The sequence below is a fragment of the Notolabrus celidotus genome, chromosome 17, assembly GCF_009762535.1.
Source record: "Notolabrus celidotus isolate fNotCel1 chromosome 17, fNotCel1.pri, whole genome shotgun sequence".
Lineage (NCBI taxonomy): Eukaryota > Metazoa > Chordata > Actinopteri > Labriformes > Labridae > Notolabrus > Notolabrus celidotus.
Genome location: NC_048288.1, coordinates 2,454,393 through 2,474,691, shown reverse-complemented (window position 1 = coordinate 2,474,691; position 20,299 = coordinate 2,454,393). Strand labels below are relative to the sequence as shown.

The 20,299-nt window shown below is 41.9% G+C and overlaps 1 protein-coding gene across 2 annotated transcripts in view; it reads left to right on the top strand.

Annotated features, from left to right (window-relative positions):
• rec8b (REC8 meiotic recombination protein b) overlaps positions 1-20,299 on the top strand; it is a 38,532-nt gene that overhangs the window by 16,964 nt on the left and 1,269 nt on the right. Inside the window, exons 6-17 of one of the 2 annotated variants that reach the window (XM_034706987.1) lie at positions 1,544-1,619; positions 1,993-2,060; positions 4,028-4,109; positions 5,885-5,951; positions 6,552-6,738; positions 7,016-7,147; positions 15,444-15,513; positions 15,730-15,899; positions 18,972-19,011; positions 19,106-19,181; positions 19,271-19,372; positions 19,768-19,874. In XM_034706987.1, coding sequence (XP_034562878.1) covers positions 1,544-1,619; positions 1,993-2,060; positions 4,028-4,109; positions 5,885-5,951; positions 6,552-6,738; positions 7,016-7,147; positions 15,444-15,513; positions 15,730-15,899; positions 18,972-19,011; positions 19,106-19,181; positions 19,271-19,372; positions 19,768-19,874 — 1,177 coding nt within the window. Of the gene's footprint in view, positions 1-1,543; positions 1,620-1,989; positions 2,061-4,027; positions 4,110-5,884; positions 5,952-6,551; positions 6,739-7,015; positions 7,148-15,443; positions 15,514-15,729; positions 15,900-18,971; positions 19,012-19,105; positions 19,182-19,270; positions 19,373-19,767; positions 19,875-20,299 lie in introns of both variants that reach the window. The other variant, XM_034706985.1, reaches the window with a different exon arrangement.

The window sequence follows — 20,299 nt, the reverse complement described above, 5'->3', positions numbered from 1 at the left end:
ACATCGGAAGTCTCCCAACCCTCCGTCTGTTGCACAGTGGTTACAGGACACTGTCTCCTTTTTAAAACTTGAAAAAATCAAACACACTCTAAGAGGAAACACTGACAAGTTATTTCACAAATGGCAACCCTTTCTTTCACATGTTAGAGATCTGCAGACTCTGCCAGACTAAAAGGTGTCTTATTTCTTTCTTTCATCATTGCTGTATTCCCATTTTTGTGTGCGTTCATTTCCTCTGCTGAGCTGGGCTGGAGAGGAAGGGATTATTTTTCTTTTTGAGTTCTGGGACTGGTATATTCATATTGTAAATGTGCAGGTAACTCTGTATCTATGGACCTCTGCAGGTATATAACTATGCACATGTATGCACCTTGTTTCTCCTGGAGGCGTGTCATTCTCTCAGTCTCATTGTTGTGTTGCTTTGGTTTTTTCTTTCCTTTTTTACGTTTAAATGAAAAACCAAAAACTGTAAATTTGTACGCAAATTACAATGTCATTGAATTTTTGCTCAATAAACAGAACTGGCAAAAAAAAAGAAAAAAGAATGAAATATTGACGACTTTAATGCTCGGTACAACCCTGATACTGATATCTGATCGACTACATGATTTTTTTTTACTTTCTTTTTTTTCTCAAAGATCTGTTAATTTGAATTTTACAAATGACATACAAAAGATAAATGAAAACAATTGAAGCAGGTGATGTTTTTTGTATAAGAAACACAATAAGTGAATGAACGAAAAAGCAACCAATAATAATAAATGATAATGATGTAAAATAAAAGATATATAGATAGATAGATAGATAGATAGATAGATAGATAGATAGATAGATAGATAGATAGATAGATAGATAGATAGATAGATATGAAAATAAAAAATAGTGAAACTACAAGAAGAGTAATATATTTAAAAAATAAATGAATGCAAAAGGTAAAAGAGCAATATGAATAACAATAAGAAATATATAAAAAATAGTAATAATAAATAGTAATAATAAATTAAAAAAATGAGTAAATAAATAATAATAATAAATGATAACAATTTAAAATAAAAGATACATAAAAAGAAAGGAAAATAAAAAAATGTGGAACTACAATAAGATAAATAGGTTATTTGAAAAATACATAAATGCAAAAGGTAAAAAAAAAGCGATAAGGATAACAAAACAATATATATAAAAAATAGTGATAATATAAATAAAAAAATATGTAAAAAAAAATAAATAATAATAATAATAGTTATTACAATGCCAAAAACAAATTGAGAAATAAAAGGAAAAAACATCACATCCGATAATCTTGACTACATGAACTGTTTTTAAAGAGAGAAAATGTTTTGGCATAATTCAAAGGCTAAAATGTGACTAAAACTAACAGGCATATTGACTAAGACTAAATCTAAAATAGCTGCTAAAATGAACTCTGCTCCTGCCTCCATAGAGACACATGTTGGTCATAAGAAGGTTAATTCTTCTTTATTGTGAAAGTAAATCACAAACATGTCTTTGTTGTTATTTAATATTTGATACTGTGTGTTTTCAGCCAATGTTGATGGTTGAAGAGGAAGCTTCACAGCACTCCCTGCTGTCCAGTCTACACAACACACCTGACAAAGAGGGTGAGTCTGAGGTTTAACTTTTAGGCCTTTAAAGTCTTCATTTCAACATCACACATGTCCTCAAAGGTCAGTAAGGTTGCTTTGTTTGGGAGACTTTGAAGCACTTGTGTGTCTAAGATCCCCAAATCGATCTTCCGCTGCTCCTGTGTCCACTTGAAACAGGATTCTCTGGATGATCACTAACTCTGTGACACTCCTGATGCTTCACACACAGATTATTCTGATGCTTGGTATCATTCAGCATGATTACCCTCATAAGGAATTGAAAATGCCCCAAATAATGTTCTCCCAAAGCGATCATCGATGTGCCAAAAATATCTCCTTGTGCTAAAAACCCGCTTGTCTTCTAATTCCCTGTGCTGTGTCAAAGCAGGTTTCAGGTCACCTCCAGCTGCCATCACCCTGACAGAGAAGGAGCAGCTGCACACCCCGACTGCTGAGGTAAACGCTCTGCCTCAGTGCAGGGACAGGAAACGTCTCAGTCATCATTTTCAGACACGGCAGCCGTCCTGGTGACTCACTGGGCTGGGACGCGAGCTCACAACAGCCTCAGTTAGGGTCTCTGTCACAGATCAGGCGCTTAAAGGTGGTCGCTATTTTAAATACCTGAAGCCTAACAGACCGTCCTTAAGTTAACTGTGTGATAGTCCTTTAATACTGCTGTGTTTTAGTCCCACAGTACCTGAACGCCACATCAGCCTCTTCATATGCCATTGAGGGACTGACAATGCTCCTCTTAAAGGCTCATTGGCTGATGAATCCATTTAGGCTTAATACAATGTGACTTAATGACATCAGCTGCGCTCAGTGTTTACAGAGATGCTCACATACAGCAGATCTGTGTCCTCTGAGCATGCTGCTGACCCTCAGGGGAGATTCTGCTGTGCATGCACAACTTGTATAAGTAAGGGACGATGTATGGTTAGTGGTAGTTACTGGTAGTTATGGGAAATAGAATCCCGTCTGACTACTAACTACTAACTTAAGATACAAACAGGTTGTTAAAAACATTGATTGAAGCTGATTTTATTGATTTAAAGTGATTTATGTTTACAGTTTTTAGAAACAGTCCCAGTGATTCCACGTCAGTTAAGGCTGATTTATACTTCTGCGTCAAATTGACAGCGTAGCCTACGCCAGAGGTCAGCGTAGCTCCCGTACCTACGCAGAGGCCCACGCACGTAGCTGATGTGCACCTCCTCCAAAATGTAACTACCCTATCCTCAATGTAAGCCCTGTGATTGGTCCGCTCGGCGGCATTATATTTCCCGCATTTACAGCACTTTGAGGATCCCCGCTCATCGGCCGTGTATTTCATCTCCTCCTCTCTATTCTTCATGTAATCATGTCTGTATGATAAACTGCAACATGTATCAGATAAGTTAAGATACTCCTTTATTCGTCCCACAACGGTGAGAGAAGAAGAAGAGAAGAAGGTGCACAGTATAAGAATTTCAACAAGAATATATATAGGAAAAAAAAGTTCATCAGAGACGACAGCTTGGCCGTAGTTCTCCTGTCAGCCACCACCTCCACAGGGTCCAGGACTGAGCTGGCCTTCTTCACCAGTTAGTTCAGTCTTGCTCTCCTGTATCCTGTCCGTCCACAGCAGGTGAAATCCTTCCAATGTGGTGTTCGTGTCCGGTGTTAGCTCTGTTAGCATGATGCCAGTATTCCCTCTGGTGCTGGGTTAGCTCGTCCACCTTATCGTAGACAGATCTTACATTCCCCATAACGGTGGGTGGAAGGACAGGTTCATGCAGTTTTTTTCTACCTTTTATCAGCTGTAGATGAACATTACACGCTCTGAATCTCTGTGGAAAAGTAAACAGAGATCGTAGCGGGGCCGGAAGCAGGCGACCAGCTATCAGAGAGACCGCACTGCCCTCAAGCGTTTCGGCGGAGGATTGCTGTGCGACACGGACACATCGACACACAAGTATGTGGTGCTCATGTCTGCGTCAGCTCCTGCTGCGTAGGGGAGACGTAGAAGTATAAATCAGCCTTCAGCATTCCATGGTGATGGATTCTTCTCTGCCAGTTGCGTTGATTTAACATGAAACTGTCCTCATTCAGCTCTCCTTCTTCTCTGACTTCTGCGGTTCACACCATAGACATATATACGTAGACGCCACATTGACTGGCTGAGTCGTAGAAGCTAAATGTGTCTGAACTCTTTTCTGTGGATTGATTTGACATGACATGTGATCAGTTTATCTCTGGTGTTGCTCATGTTAGTGAAAGTTAATAACCATCATCAAGGGGTTATGACCAATCAGAATCAAGCATCTTACACAATCGGAAGTTCAGTAAGAGAGCCGGTTTATAATTTATTATATTATCATTGTGGTTTTTGTACTCCTAACAGTCCCACTCTCTCTCTTCCTCTCCCCCTCTGTCCATCACAGTGTTTTGAGGGAGACGACCTTCCTGAGGTCACAGCCAGAGAGATAGACCTGTTGTTGGATCAACCAGACCAGTTTCGGGGAGGTTGGTGTTCCTGTCCTCAACATTTGTAATGTGAGAGGTCGTGTTAAAGGAGCAATATGTAAGATATCCACTGAGTTTAATCATTAAATAAACTTAAATATCATCAGATATTAAGGAACGTCCCGCCCCAAAGGTATGAGTCTGGTCCAGAATGGTCTGTGTTTGTCTTGACCTGAGAGGTAGGTGGCTTTAAGGTACCTCCATGCAGTCATTTGGACGCCCCTCAGGTTAACAGATATGAGACCAGTTATCACAACCCTGACAGGTCAACATGGCTCCTAGTCGGAACGTGCATCATGTAAAGGCAGCGAGTGTTTGACGCACGGCGGGTAAAGCAACAGTTAGCTCGTCATTCTAACGCACCACAGTCTTTCTTCAGGAGTCATACACAGTCACTCGTTTTGAGTTACGTCATGATTCACATGGAATCAGTCAATCAATCTTTATTTATAAAGCGCAAAATCACAACAAATATTCTCCTCAGACTCTTTCTAAACAGAGCAGGTCTAGACCGTACACTATGTTCTATTATTAACAAAGACCCAACATCAAGACAGGATCAGATCCAGTCCCATCTTACAGACAGGACTCAGTCTGATCCATAGACTGTATTAATATGGACGTAGTCTCTGTGACGTCACCCATCTGTTTTTGAAGCACTGTTTTGAGGCCAATCGTCTGCAGGAGCCATATTGCTACTCTCGAGAGATTGTGACGTAAAGAGGCGGAGTTTGAGCCTCCTAGTCAACAGCTACAGTGTTCCTGCAGGCAGCTGTGCCTCTCATCATTGGAAGACTTGTAATCTCAATATCTTCGAAATTGCCACGTTAGAAAAAAATTCCCCCCCCTCACAGTGAGAGGACATCAAGAAATGAGCTATCCAGACTACACTCGTCTTTTGTACCAGGCTGTAAACATGTTTATTAATGCTGTAGAGATCGTCTTTTTCCCATTCATGTGTATGTGGTTTCTGGTACTTCCGGAGCCCGCCTCAAGCGGATCCTCGATGAACTGCAGTTTTTAACACTTCCACATTGGACTCATATTTTTAGACCGGAGGTTGCCGCTCAGTCTGATCTCATCTTAATCCACCATGAGCAGAGCACTTTGCAGCATTTAGCAAGTTACAGTGGCAAGGACAAACTTCCTTTAACAGGCAGAAACCTCCAGCAGGACCAGACTCATGTTAGACACACATCTGCTGAGACCGTGTTGGAGAGAGGGATAGAGGGAGATGAAGTAGTAGTAAAGCTGCAGTCACTCCACAGTGTGTGTTTTTGGAGCATTAGCTTTCATAAACACAGACATGCAGCGAACACTGACAGTTTACTCAAAAGCAACAGGAGCTGGTTCATGATTTGCAAACAGGATGTAGATTGCACACATGTATACATAAGCTTATCAGCTCACAGTGAAGGTCTCGTCATGTGACATTTTCTAAGCAGAGTTGCCGCCTTGTTGTCTCGCCCTCCTGAAGCTCGGGAGGAGGCAGCACTCTCCAGTGTTAAGAACTTGGACTGCAGTGCTCGGTGTCTCTTACGTACTGCTCCTTTAAAGTTGTGTCGTCTGGTGTCATAGTTGGAGTCTGTTCTGAACTCAGTGTGAGGTGCTGTGTCATCAGTCACTGAGGTCAAAGTCTTTGTTCCTCCTGCTGCATCCCTAGCTTTAACAAAAGTGAGAAGAGAGTGCGCTGTTCCTTTAAGAGATCTGTTAAAGCAAGAACAAGACAGATGAGTTTATTGAACATCTCTGTCACTTTATGTCTCTGTCAACAGACATGGAGGGGAAGCAGGCGGAGGAGAGGGTCGGGGATCTGGAAGGAGCCATGTCCTCCATCAATCAGTAAGTCCTACAGAGAACTAACGGACAAGTTCCACCAGATCCGTGTCCAGCACCGGATCTGATAGGTTTCTATTCTAGTCAATGTGTTAACTTCCTCTGGATCTGCTCCGCTGCGTTCCGGCTGCGTCTCTGATCCGGCAGGTCGGAGTCCTCCGGATCAGATACACTAGAGTTCTATTTTTGTCATGATGAGCGGAGCCAGGCCTGGAGTCAACAGGTCAGAGGTTTTCAGAGGACCAGAAAGACAACATGGATGAAGAGAGGAGGAGGAGAATCCTTGATTCAGTGATGACCGGGGAAAACCTCGGTCACTACTACAGCTGTCCGGAGGTCCTGCTCCGTGCTGCGTTCCGAAAGCGCATCCGGTGGGTGTTGAGGGACGAGAGAGCACGGAGCCGGACCGGACACGGATCTGGTGGAAGTCCTGTGTAAGAAACTGACACATGAGTACAGGTCCTTCCTTTACCTGCACACCTTAGAGAGAGCCCTCAGGGTAAAATCAGGTCAGACTGTTTAACTCTGACCTGTGAAGACATACTGTACAGAATTGTGTGTGTATGTGTGTGTGTGTGTGTGTGTGTGTGTGTGTGTTGTCTCCAGGCTGAGGGAGACGGTGCTGGGAGCAGAGCGGGACAGTGTGTGGCTCCTGGATGAGGACTCAGGTCAGCCTGTAGAGGTTCCTCTGGCAGCTGTTGCCAGGGAGATGACCCCCCTGCATGTCACTCTGCCGCCGCCCCCCTCCTGTGGGTCTGGGAGAGGCAGCGCAGCAGAGAGTCCCCGTGAGGAGGTGAGACGTCCATGATGCTAGTGCTCGTGTGCACCTTGTAATCAGCTGTTGTTTGAGTTATGTCACGTAGGAAACAACAAACAATGACAGAGCTGTTTCTGTGGTTAAGTCTACATTCCTCTCAGTGAGTCATCAGCAGCTGGTTTCATTTTGGAAACAAGTCATGGAGAGCACACGAGGGTGTGTCCCCACATAGATTCATAGTTTCCACTTTGTGTGCTGACTCCTTTAAATAGATCCAAACATTAGAGCTGAGGGTTTGTCTCACTGCCTGCAGGTCCTTCGTCCTCTCAAGAAGCCGGGCGGAGGTCGCAGGCGCCAGCTGGTCTTCGCTGACCCTGAGGTCCAGATATCTGACCAAGCCATGCAGGAGCAGATCTCATACCCACAGGCGGAGACTGTAAACCTGGTACTGAATCACACTGAGACTCTCCCATTCAGCCATAGTAGACGCAGCTTCCTTTCCTTCCCTCCACAATAAACGAGAACTTAAAGGTGCAGTGTATAGAAATAGGAATATTAGCGACATCTAGTGGTCAGATTTTATAATGAACCCCTCCGTTCCTTGAGGCTGATTTATACTTCTGTGCCGAATCGACACAGGTATCCAAAATGTAACTACCCATAGAATCGACGCCGACCGCAAGTGCCATGATTGGTCCACTCGGCGTCATTGTATTTCCCAAATTTACAGCACTTACAGGTTCCCTGCTAATCGTCCGTGTATTTAATCTCCTCCTCTCTATTCTTCATGTAATGTCTGTATGATAAACAGCAACATGTATCAGCTGTAGATTAACAGAACACGCTCTGAATCTCTTAAAGCTGGGGTTGGTAATCAGATTTAGATCCACTTTTTGTTATACTGGTTAAAATGATCTTTATGTCCTGATGGTAATCAATACATGATGTGTTCTTAAAAAAGAGGTAAAAAAAGCTGCTATCTACAGCCGGAGTAAACCTGGGACTCTATTTACTGCCCCTCTCGCTCGTCCTCAGGCCTGTCCCCTCTGACCTGATGAGGTGCTTTGCTCAGGACTGTAGTCCGGATCAGAGTCTAAAAAGCTCTCACCAACAAGCAGAATAATTAATGACGTTCACTAAGTCCTACAGAAAATATAGATTTATTGTAGCGTCTGTCCGGACGCTGTAGGGATTCGTGAACACGTTGATCTTTAATAACCGGTCACTGTCGGCCGTGATCACACCAACCAACAAAACAACAATCAATGTTTGAATGAATGAAGAACTTCTCCTCTCCTCTCTCCCACTCGCACACTCTACACCTCTCCTGATGCCTTCACTGACCGTCAACACTGCAGGAATTAAGAACATATACACTGAATCAGCGGCGCTCGTGCATGTGAGCGGGGGGGGGGGCGTCGTTTTGGAGGAGCTCCGAGGAACGAAGGGAGGGGTTAGACGGAGTCCTGAGGAAAAGCTACATTCAAATTCATGCTGGTTTTCCGAGACTACCAACCCTAGCTTTAATCACCTTCTGAATTATGTGTACATTTGAAGTTTCTATCAAGCGCAAAAACAAAACTCATATGGACTAACTGTCTAAAGCCAAAGCACTGGGAATTCTCCAAGACGGCAATAAAGAAGAAACACAAGAACTCTTAAAGCTGACAGGTTTTCAAATTAATGTTTTTATCATGATGTGAAAATGTTCTTGATGAACACAAAAGGTCAGAAGACACAAAAGAGGACACAAGACAAGATCCAAATTATGAAATTGTTCAGAAAAGGCAAAATTTGGTGCATAAAAAAAATGTTCAGAACTCAGCAAAATAATTATTTTGTTCTTAAAATGTTGTCTGCTAGAAGAAGATAACGTTTGCTAATGTTTACGTGGCTTGTGGAGAACTGAGGACTTCCTAGTTACTGTTTTATTGAGAAAACATTTAAAATAATTGTTATTAAATAGAGATTTCATATATAACTTTTAGGATTCCAAAGTCTCAGTAGGAGCCCCTGGCCCTGAGGTATTCTGACAACATCAAATGTGGCCCTCTTTGAAAAAAGTTTGGACACCCCTGCTGTAGTGTATGGTATTGTACACTACATAAACTATTAGGTCTGTGAGCGGGCGGCACAAACTGAACATTTCTTTTCTTTTTTTTTTCCACTTTCTTTTTATTTCAATTTCAGGTTTACAAAAGGGAAAAAGTAAATAGAATAAAACAAAATTAAATTAAATTAAAATAAAAAAAATAAAAAAAAGAGGAGGTTGTTCCAGACCATTCAATTGTTCAAAACAAAGTATACCATCTATACAGGTGAAGGGTTACAGATTCTGGTATATGAGTTCCATTTTTCCCAGTATTTCACACAGACATCGGCTCGTAGTCTTAAGAAGAAGGTGAGTTTTTCCATGGAATAAATTTCGTTTACAATTGCAATCCAGTCGTCCTTTGTTGGTGGGTTTGTCTGCATCCACTTACGTGTGATAGCTTTTTTGCTTGCAGCCAAGATGATTTTGTAAAGATATCTGTCCTGAGACTCAAGACCATTTGGCATTTTACAGAGGTACAATGTGACAAAACAGGAAACAACTTCAATTCCAAATATCATCCTCATTTCTTTTGCCAGCTCTTGCCAGTAAGAATGGATTAGAGGGCAAGCCCAAAACACATGGAAATGATCTGCCATAGCTGTACCACACTTCCTCCAACATTCATCAAGTCCCTGAGAGGCCTGTCGTTTAGATGATATTTTAGGGGTAATAAAAAATCGTATTGTACACTTCCAGCAGAATTCTCGCCATGATCTAGAGTTGGTGGTCCTAGCCTGACCCTTCCAAATATCACACCAGTCTTCCTCAGCTATCTCCAGGCCAGACTCCTTCTCCCATCTCTGCTTAATATAGAGAGTAGAGTGGTTTTTGGAACTTTGCAAACTTTTATAGATTCGTGATATGAGATGTTTGTTGTCTTTAGTTTTATATGCATCAATAAATATGCTGACTAGATTAGGGTTATTATCCTCTGCTTGTTTGATTTCTTTGTCAAAATAATCTCTTACCTGGAGATATCTGAAGAAATCATTTCTCTCCAGATTATATGCATGGGAGAGGTGAGAAAATGGTTTCAAGGCATTATCACAAGTTATTGTACAGTAAGCTGTTATGCCATTGTACGTCCACTGATGGAATCGTTTATCAAGACTAGCTGGCTTAAACTCTGGATCATATGCCACCCATTTCAGAATTTTTGCATGTTTCTCAAGACCAAACCTCTTGCAAGTCTTTCTCCAAACACCGAGGGTCACTTTGGTCCATTGATTAGCTTTTTCCAGATATAGATCCTGGAGCTGGGAGTAACCTATTATAGACTGTGCTGGGGTATCAAATTGTAATAATTCCAAATCTTTCCATTTGGCAACATAATCTGGATTGCACCAGCACACTAAAAATCTTATCTGGGCAGCTATAAAGTAGTCCTCAATGCATGGAAGAGAGAGCCCACCCTTATCTTTATTTAACTGTAGGGTCCTGTATCTAATCCGAGGTCTTTTACCATTCCACACAAACCTTGAAATTATCTTATTCCATTCTCTGAAGTCCTTAAGAGGAACTTCAACAGGAAGTGACTGGAACAAGTAAAGAAGTCGTGGAAGGACATTCATTTTTACTATTTCTATTCGGTTCGACAGATCTAGCGGCAGTATTGTCCATCTGTCTAAATCTGTTTTAATTGCCTTAGTGACAGGTTCATAATTACAATCGTATATTTTAGTAATATTTCTTGGGATCCAAACTCCTAAGTATTTAATGGCAGGGAAGTCCCATTTAAAATTAAAGTTGCTTTTTAAGTCTGTACTTGGTCCAAAGTTATAACAAAGTATTTGGGATTTGTGTGTGTTTAATTTATACCCGGAGTATGAGCTAAATATCTTCAGGAGTGACATTAATTTGGGTATGCTTTTCTCAGGATTTTTCAGAGTGAGCAAAATGTCATCCGCAAATAAACTTATCTTGTACTCAACCGCCTTAATTTCAATCCCATTAATCCCTGGATCTTCCCTTATTGCCTGAGCTAAGGGTTCAATAAAGAGTGCAAAGAGGGCGGGGCTAAGTGGACAGCCCTGGCGACACCCTCTTTCCAACTTAATGGATTGGGTTAAGTGACCATTAACTCTTATTCTAGCTGTGGGGTTTGAGTAAAGTGATCTAATACATTGTACTGATTTATCATTAAAGCCAAATCGTTCCAATACTTGATAAAGATAGCTCCATCCAACCGAGTCGAAGGCCTTTTCTGCATCTAAACTGATAAGTGTTGCACTAATGTTTTCTTTAATCACATAGTCTACAACGTGGAGTGTCCTCCTGATATTATCCTGTGTTTGTCTTTCACGGACAAACCCTGTTTGGTCTAGATCTATTAGTTCAGAGATAATATGTTCAACCCTTTTGGCTACAATAGATGCGAACAACTTATAGTCTGTGTTTAATATAGATATTGGCCTATATGAGCCACACTCTACCTTATCCTTGCCCTCCTTAGGTATTACTGTTATTACTGCCTCACTCCATGTTTGTGGCATCTGTCCCTCCTTAAGAGTGTAGTTAAAGCAATTGATTAGCATTGGCATTAGTTCAAGTTTAAATAATTTATACCATTCGCTGATGTACCCGTCAGACCCTGGTGTTTTGTTTGTCTTCATTCGGGAGATAGCATTGCTCAGTTCAGTAATGGTTATTTCTGCTGTCAGTGCTTTATTCTGCTGCTCTCCTATTGAGGGAAGATCCAAGGACTTTAAGAAGTTTTCGATTATTGAGGAGTCGGCTTTCTCAGGTTGGGTGTATAAAGATTTGTAGTAGGCTTCAAAGGACTGTTGAATGTCTTCTAATTTATGACAAATCTTATTATTTCTTGGGTTTCTTATTTTATGAACAGTCCTCTCTGCTTGTTGTTTACGAAGTCTCCAAGAAAGTAGTTTCATGGCTTTAGCACCAGTTTCGTAGTACTTTTGCCTTGTGAATCTAACTTTTTTCTCAATCTCTTCGTCATAAATCTCATTTATTTCTTTTTGGATACTTTGTAGTTCAGCCAGTGTTTTGGAGTCTTTGTGAATATAGTGTTGAGTTTCTATGTTCTTCATTTTTAACTGTAATTCCAGTAATCTTCTTTGTTTCTCTTTTTTCCTATGGGAAGTAAAGGCTATAAGTTTACCTCTGAGCACAGCCTTCCAGGCGTCCCATAAGACATTTGGTGATACTGTTCCATTGTCATTAATTTGTAAATACTCCCTCAATTCTTTCTTTATATAATCTTTACATAATTTATCATTTAGGACACTGGTATTAAGTCTCCAGAGCGTTTCCTTTTTTTTATTATCTAAATGCAACGTAAGGTATACTCCTGCATGATCTGAAACGTCTCTTATGCCAATCTTGGATTCACTTATCCTATGTCTATCTACTGTGGAAAGAAAAAAGTAATCCAACCTAGAGTATTCTTTGTGGGGAGGGGAGTAGTATGTAAATTGTTTTTCAGTGGGATGGAGCTCTCTCCATATGTCTAAAAGACCTAGCTCTTTCAGCATTTTCTGTAAGAATTTGGAATTCTGACTTTTTCTCTTGTGTAGGTTTGTAGAATCAAGTTTGGGTTGTAACTGTGTGTTCCAGTCTCCTCCACATATTAGAGTTCCTGATGATTCGAGGGCTAGTAAATCGAATATTTTCCTGATGAATGACTTATCCTGTTCAGGTGGCATATAAACATTTAAAAGAGTAACTTCTTTATGGTCTAGTTTGCCTTTGACAAGGATATAGCGTCCTTCCTTATCTTTGATTTGAGAAGTTAGTTGGAACTGTACTTTGTTTGAGAGTAATATGGCCACTCCCCTCCTACGCCCTGACTTATGGGAGGAATAATATGTATTCATGAAGCCCATTTTTTTAAGTTTTTCATGTTCAGAGTTAGAAAGATGGGTCTCTTGCCAAAAAGCCACTTGTATTTTCTCCCTCTTCATTTTAGCGATAACTTTACTTCTTTTTACCGGGTTGTGCAACCCATTCACATTGAGTGTTATTACCCTGTATTCCTGATAATGCATTTATTGTATTTGTTTCTGTCTTTGATGGTCAAAAGCAACCTGGTACAAAGCTTCCCAGAACATGGGTACAGACAACAGCGTGAACAAAAGTGAACACTATGAACATAAAACAACTTGGTTCCCACAACTGGAGGATATATTCCCTCCTTGGAAATAAGGGGAAGGCCTGATTCAAAATAAGGGCCCCTTTCTGAAGCCGATGATATTGCTCCTATAATGTTAGCGAATAACATCTGCTTAACTCTGGCAGCTTTTTCAACAGACCCACTCTCTCAGCTTAATTTTACCATCTTAACTTTAAGCTAAAGGTACTCAGTATAAGTATATAAAATAAATTTAAGGAGAGAACACAAAATTATAACATTTCAAGTCATTTCCAGGTCACTAGAATACCTGACGGGGCTAAGGAGAGTTAGACCCGTTTATTCTTTCACGTTGGTGTCAGGGCTCCTGGGTGAAGTGCGGCGGAAAGCGCGCAGCCTCTCGCGTATCTGGTCCGGATGGGATGCCTGCTGCTGATGTCTGTTTCCAACTCTCTCCCATGTCGCACGGGGTGCTGGGGTTGGGCTGGGATCCTCATCCTGGGCGATAGGGAATCCCCTCTTCCGCAGGTCAGTCGCGGCTTCTCTCGCGTCGTTGTAAATCCGAGCTCCGCTGTCCAGGAACACTTTAAGTTTAGCCGGCGGTGGGGTCTGAAAACGCACGCCTTTCTCTTTCAGTACTCTTCTAATTCCGGCATACTCTCTTCTCTTCTTTACTATCTCTGTCGGGTAGTCATGGTCGAAGTAGATTCTTTTACCTTTGTAGTGGACCTCTTTCTTTTTCCATGCAGCTGACAGGACCTGATCTTTGGTTTTATATTCCTGGAAATTTATGATTATTGATCTCGGAGGGGCATCTCGTGCGGGTCGCGGACCCAGGGCTCTGTGGCAGCGCTGTATTTTCAGGTCGAAGTCCTCCGGTATAGCCAGCTCCGACTTCAGAAATTTAACGGCAAAGTCCAGCATGTTATTATTTTCCTCATCTTCCGGCATACCATAGATGCGGACATTATTTCGCCGTGACCGAGCCTCCAGATCCGTCACTTTTGCCTGCAAGGATTCTTGTGCCTGTTTCACTTGTTGGAGCGTGTCCTCCAGGTCAATGCCACGCTCTTCTAATTCGGCCACTCGCTGTTCCGCCTCATCAACTCGTGTAGTTGTGTTTTTTAAATCTCCTCTGATGTCCTTCAGGGCATGGTTGATCTCGTCCCTGAATTCGGTAAATTCCTTCTTAACATCCTCTCTCAGTGTTGAACTAAACGAAGTCAACTCAGCCTGTACTTGAAAACGGATTGCCTTGATCTCAGTGTGGATACCAGCTAGCAAACTATCCTCCGTGCGTTCAAGTCCCTCAGAGCTAATCGAGTTAGCATTAACCTCGATGTCACACTCCATGGCAGATTTCTCGTTTTTGTCGGCTCTTGTGGTCGTTTTAGCTTTAGCTTTTCTTTGTCTGTCCCCTTCCATATCGAAATGTTTATTCTATTGGGATAAAACAGTTGAATCTGGGGAAATAATCTGAGTATGTGGGAGAGCGATCTGTTAAGCAGCCATCTTTCTCGCAGCGCCAACCGGAACCTCCTGAACATTTCTTTTCAATAACAAAACAATTTAAAACAAATAAACATTGTTACAGAAACGTATCAATGCAAATTATTTTGCACTAAACAATAACAACAAAAGCTCTCTCTTCTTCTCTGCCTCTTTCAAGGTGAATTTTCTGGACCTGCACCATATTTAAATCTACATATTTATTCTAAGTGTATAAACAGAGAACTTTAGTTTTATAAAGGTGATTATACCATAGACTGTATAAAATATGGACGTAGTATCCGTGACGTCACCCATCTGTTTCTGAAGAGCTGTTTTGAAACCAATCATCGACGGCAGCCATATTGCTGCTGTCGAGTGATTGTGATGTAAAGAGGCGGGCTTTGAGCCTCCTAGCCAACAGCTACAGTGTTCCCGCCTGTCAATCAGGTCAGCTGTGCCTCTCATTGGAAGATGCGTAATCTCAAAGATCAATTAAAGTAAAACATTCTCATAGTGAAAGTTAAAAACACAAACAAACATGAAATGTACGCTCTGCAGGAGGCGGGCAGAACGGCAGGACAGGATTTGATTGGTTTCATCATTTGTCTCCTGATGGCAGGGATTGGTTGGTGTTTTCCCAGGTTTACTCCGGCTGCAGATAGCAGCTTTTTTTACCTCTTTTTTAAGAACACATTATGTATTGATTACCATCAGGACAGAAAGATCATTTTAACCAGTATAACAAAAAGTGGATCTAAATCTGACTACCAACCCCAGCTTTAATGTAGTTATAAATATTCTGTTCTGCTAAAATGCTGCTAATTTCTACAGAATGCACCTTTAATATACAAGCTGCATCACAGGTTGTGTGACACTGATCTGCAGCTCTCACAGTGTTGTTTCACCTGTTAGTTAAACTCTTCTCTCTTCTCTCTACGCCCGCTGACAAAGTGCTCATCAATAATTCTCTCTGTGCTCCGTCCTCTTTTATCATCATTGCCTCTCCTCTTTCAGTCTCCCTCCTTCAACCCTGAACCATCACACTAACATGTCCCCTCCTGTCAGGCCGAGGTGCTGCTGGACCTGCCCTCCCTGACCAAGCATCCTGCTCAGCTCTTCACTGCCCCCTGTGGATGTCAGTACCGAGAGCCTCACAGAATCATTCTCCACTCCTTCTTTAATGACAGTCAGGTGTACAGATTGTTCTATATGAAGAAGAACAGAATTAAAATAAAGATGAATACATGACAGAGGAGATTTAGTTTACAGTCAGTGCTTCAGGTGTTTCAGATACTCAGATAGATAATAAATCTCAGTCTCCAAGGGTCAAACCTCTCCTCTGACCCCTCAGCCCTGCACCACACCGACCTCCAGACTCTGTGGAAGAAGTGTGCCACGCTGGCTACGTATGAGGAACTCTGGAGAGAGGAGCGGGAGGAAGAGGAGGTGCAAGGAGGGTCAGAGCAGGACCGAGAAATACTGAGAGCGGAGAGGAAGAGGAGGCAGTCCAGCATGAAGGAGGTGTGTCTGTGTGACCGCATTAAAACCTGTTTATTCTTTGTTTTGTAAGGAATCATGAGGATAAGTAAATTCACTTCAATAGGAATGTAAGGAAACATTAAACCCACGATTCCATTTAAATCCTGATTTCTGGTTCACGATACAATTCTCTAAAGATTTTCAAGAAAACTGGATTGAACTTAAAATTTAAATAACTATTATTTTATTTCAGTCCTCAGATATGGACAGTTGGGATATATATTTGTTCTCTTATATTTCTTTGTAAACAAAGTCATCCTTTTTCATTTTTAAGGTGTGTTGTAACTCAAATAAAACCACTGCATACTTTTTTTCAGCAACTTGCAAAAAAACTAAAATGTCCTTACAAAAATACCTTGTTGGAAAATTTCAGAACAATTATAGAGAAATGGAAAGTGAACGATTCCCAAATGAAAGTATTAAATATTAAAAACAAAAAAGGTCAATCTCTTTAAAGGTGACATATCATGCAAAATGGACTTTTTAATGGTTCTTTACCTGAAATATGTTTCCCTGGCATGTCTACAAACCCCCTGAAAATGAAAAGAATCCATTCTGCCCCTGTTCTGATTTCTCCACCTTTCTGTAAATGTGTGTGAAACGAGCCGTTTCAGACTTCCGTGTTTTTGTTACGTAACAACAATATCCGGTCTGTCACGGAGTCAGAGCTCGGAGCTTGTTCAGCCCATAGACTGTATAAAATAATACTGAATCCCTCCCCCGTTTTTCATTACCTGCACACATGTGTGCTAACAAGGAGCTTAGGAGGGAGGCATGCTAGTTGTAGGCTGTCTTAATAAACACAAAGGTCGGTTTTACTCCCCACGTCTGCAGATTTGAAGATCTAGTGGATGATTTTTATTTATCATGGATAAGTGCTAGCGCTAGTTAGCATAGCTACATAGCTACATGTCGTAGCTGTAGCTGTGTACCAAGACACACGTCGACATACTGACAAATAAAACAACAAGAAACATTAAATCTGTGACCAATCCTTCAGAAAAGGTCCTGCTGCCTTTCTGGCAGAGGTCGGTTTTACTCCCCACGTCTGCAGATTTGAAGATCTAGTGGATGATTTTTATTTGTCATGGATAAGTGCTAGCACTAGTTAGCATAGCCACATAGCTACATGTTCATAGCTGTAGCTGTAGCTGTGTACCAAGACACACGTCTACATACTGATAAATAAAACAACAAGAAACACTAAATCTGTGACCAATGGTTCAGAAAGGTCCTGCTGCAGGCGCCTCTCCGTCAGGATCAGATTCTGGATCAGATTCAGAGGGTTGAAGTAACGCGATCTCTGAGCAGCCGTGTATATTCAGCCAACATGTAAACATTAGATCAACATGCTGGACAGCCGAGGTCACATCCACTCCCTGAGGGGGCGTGGTCAGAGAGAAAACAGAGTGTTCTGAGGAGGACTGAAGAAGAGGGTTTTTCAGGCAGACCAAAATCTGATTTCAAAGTGTTTTTTTGAGCATAAACTTTAAAGACATGTTTTGGGGACCTCTTAGACCAATATATATTGATGAAAAAAGCGTGATATGTCACCTTTAAATTAAGGATGTAAATTTCAAGTATTCTCCGTGATCGATCTTTGGAAATGTTAATGATCAATTATCTTTTAATCATTTAAAAAACGTAAATGTTTTCCATGTCAGAAATAATGACAAATGAGTTTTTCCCCCTAAATCAAATGTTCCTTCCTGACACAGTGTATATTACTGACAGTATTAAACAGCTACAGATCATATTGAGGTGTTCAACATGTTAACACTCTGAATATCAACATGAGGAGCAGGCTTATAAATAATCTCTGTGGACGCATGGTCATAGAGTGAAGACTCAGACTATGTAGTGGAGATAATGTTAATAACTCCGTCTGGACACTAGTTCGTGTAGTATTACCAGGTTCACACAGGGGTGTTGGCCAGAACACCACTTAAGGCCAAATGCTTGAGAGCACAGAAAACACAGAGAGTTGGAAGTTGGTTGATCTGGGTTTTACTTCGTGTTCGTATGTGTGGGTGTGTGGTTTTCTACAAAGAAAAAGGGACAACAAATATGTCTTAAATAGGTAAAGCAATAAACAGTCTGCAAATCTACAAAATGAACACATGGAGAACATCTACACTCTAAACGGTGGCTCAACAGTTTACAGTGCAACATCAAATTAAATCAACTCTCTTATTACAATTATCCTTTAGATTAATACTCACTCTCATTCACGCACATCCAGCTTCTTCTCACTTGTCTGTCACTGCACCAGCTCTCATCACCACATGGCCTCACTCACTCACAGTCAAACACTAGCTGGGGAAGCCCCTCCCACATTGGAAGTGAAAGCATAACTTAAACAGAACTGAAACCAAACAGGATTTAACATAACTTTGGGGCCTTTTCTACAGACTACAACATGTGGATTTACTGCAACAGGACAACTGAACAGGATCAGATTTCAGACTCAGAGTCCAGTTTTCTGTCTACTCCTTCTTATTGAGAAAAATAAGCATTTAAACGTGGTCAGGTGTCAGCCGGGAGCACAACCGGGTCAGAATCAATCCGGCGGTGGAGAAAGAAAGCTCTCGTGGAGACCTGTCACTCAGCTGCAGCCCCCAGCTGAGCGTCTCTGCTGTGAGCAACACCTTCAGTCAGCTGATTCTGAAACATGCTTTAAACTTAAAACACCTCCACTCAGTGAGTGACGAGAGAGCAGCAAGAGACTTCATGATGTTGAACAAGCGGAGTATAATGCAGATAGCGCCTTCTTCTACTGTTTATAAATAATATCCAGACACAAATGTAGTTGAATGGATTTTAATCCACCCTTATTTGATCCATTTTTGACCATTTAGTGATATATCCTTACATCCCTACTTAAATGCAGAGAAGTTTCTTGTCGTGCCGAAATGTGGCGGGCTATTTGTGGTTGAAGCTTAAAGGTCATCCATCGGGCAGCCGGCCTGCAGTCGTGTTCTGCCAACTGTGTTCAGTTCAGTGACGGGAAAAATGAGATTATAACCCTCGTCTCTGTTTCATGAAACTCTGCAGATATCCAGTGAGTCAGGACTGCAACCCGCTGAGGGCTCATGTAAGAACGCTCCCTCTTTCTCACACGTTGTTTTCACATCCTACATCATTTACAGCCACTCATTGTGTGTGTGTGTGTGTGTGTGTGTAAACAGCTGTGTTAGACGTGATCCTGAACATGTCAAAGGAGGACAAATCTGTGAGCGACATCATCACTCCTGTTGGCAGATGGTGAGTCTCAGATGGGCTGACAGACACAGAGAGGAGTATAAAGAAACATACCAACGTGTGTGTGTGTGTGTGTGTTTGTGTGTGTGTAGGTCTCCACAGGAGGAGGCTCTGCTTCAAATGGAGGCTATCGAGGAGGAGAACATCGAGATGCCTGAGGCTGAGAATGATGCAGAGAGCAGGGACATGCTGAGGTACAGACTCAGAACACAGGCAGGCCTGAACACTCACATCTGCTGAGGACTCAAAACAGAGCTCCATCATTCAGCTGAGACATTCACTCTCTCACACACACACACACACACACACACACACACACACACACACACACACACACACACCTGATAAACACCTCTGTGAGGGTGGTCTAAAGCTTTATAGACTTTGAGGCAGCTGGTCTGATTGGTGTTGAACACAAAGCTCTGAACCTGATGCTCAAGGCTTTATAAAAACTGTCAGGACGATGTGAGGAAGATCAATCTGCTCTGTTCCTTCTAAACTGATGATTGAAAGCTTAGTTCCAGGTGTGTCTGTGTCAGACCTGCAGGTAGAATCAAACCACTAACACTGCCTGTGTTTTTATTTGTAGCTTCATCTGCAGCTCTCTGCAGAGGTTTGGAGGAGTCACGTTCGTCTCTCTGGTGCCCCCTGAGGCCGACCGCACCACTGCAGCTCAGACCCTCTACAAACTGCTGGGTGAGGGAATCTGACATGAATGCACCTTTAACGGTCAAATTCCACCAGATCCGTGTCCGGTCCGTCTCTGATCCGTCACAGCACCGGATCTGATAGGTTTCTATTCTATTCAATGTGTTAACTTCCACTGGATCCACTCCATTGAGTGCTAGTTGTGTATCTGATCTGGCAGGTCTGAGTCCTCCGGATCAGATACACAAGACTTCTATTTTTGCCGGATGCCGGAGCACGACGCATCAATCTCAACAGAGCAGATGGAGCGGGACAGGAAGTCAGGTTTCACCAAAACAAAATGAAAACATCCGGTTAATTTTCAGAATAAAACACTCTGTGTTATCACCAGATCGTATTTCACTTAACTACAACAACAAACCAAAGTCATGATGAGTGGAGCCAGGCCTGGAGTCAACAGGTCAGAGGTTTTC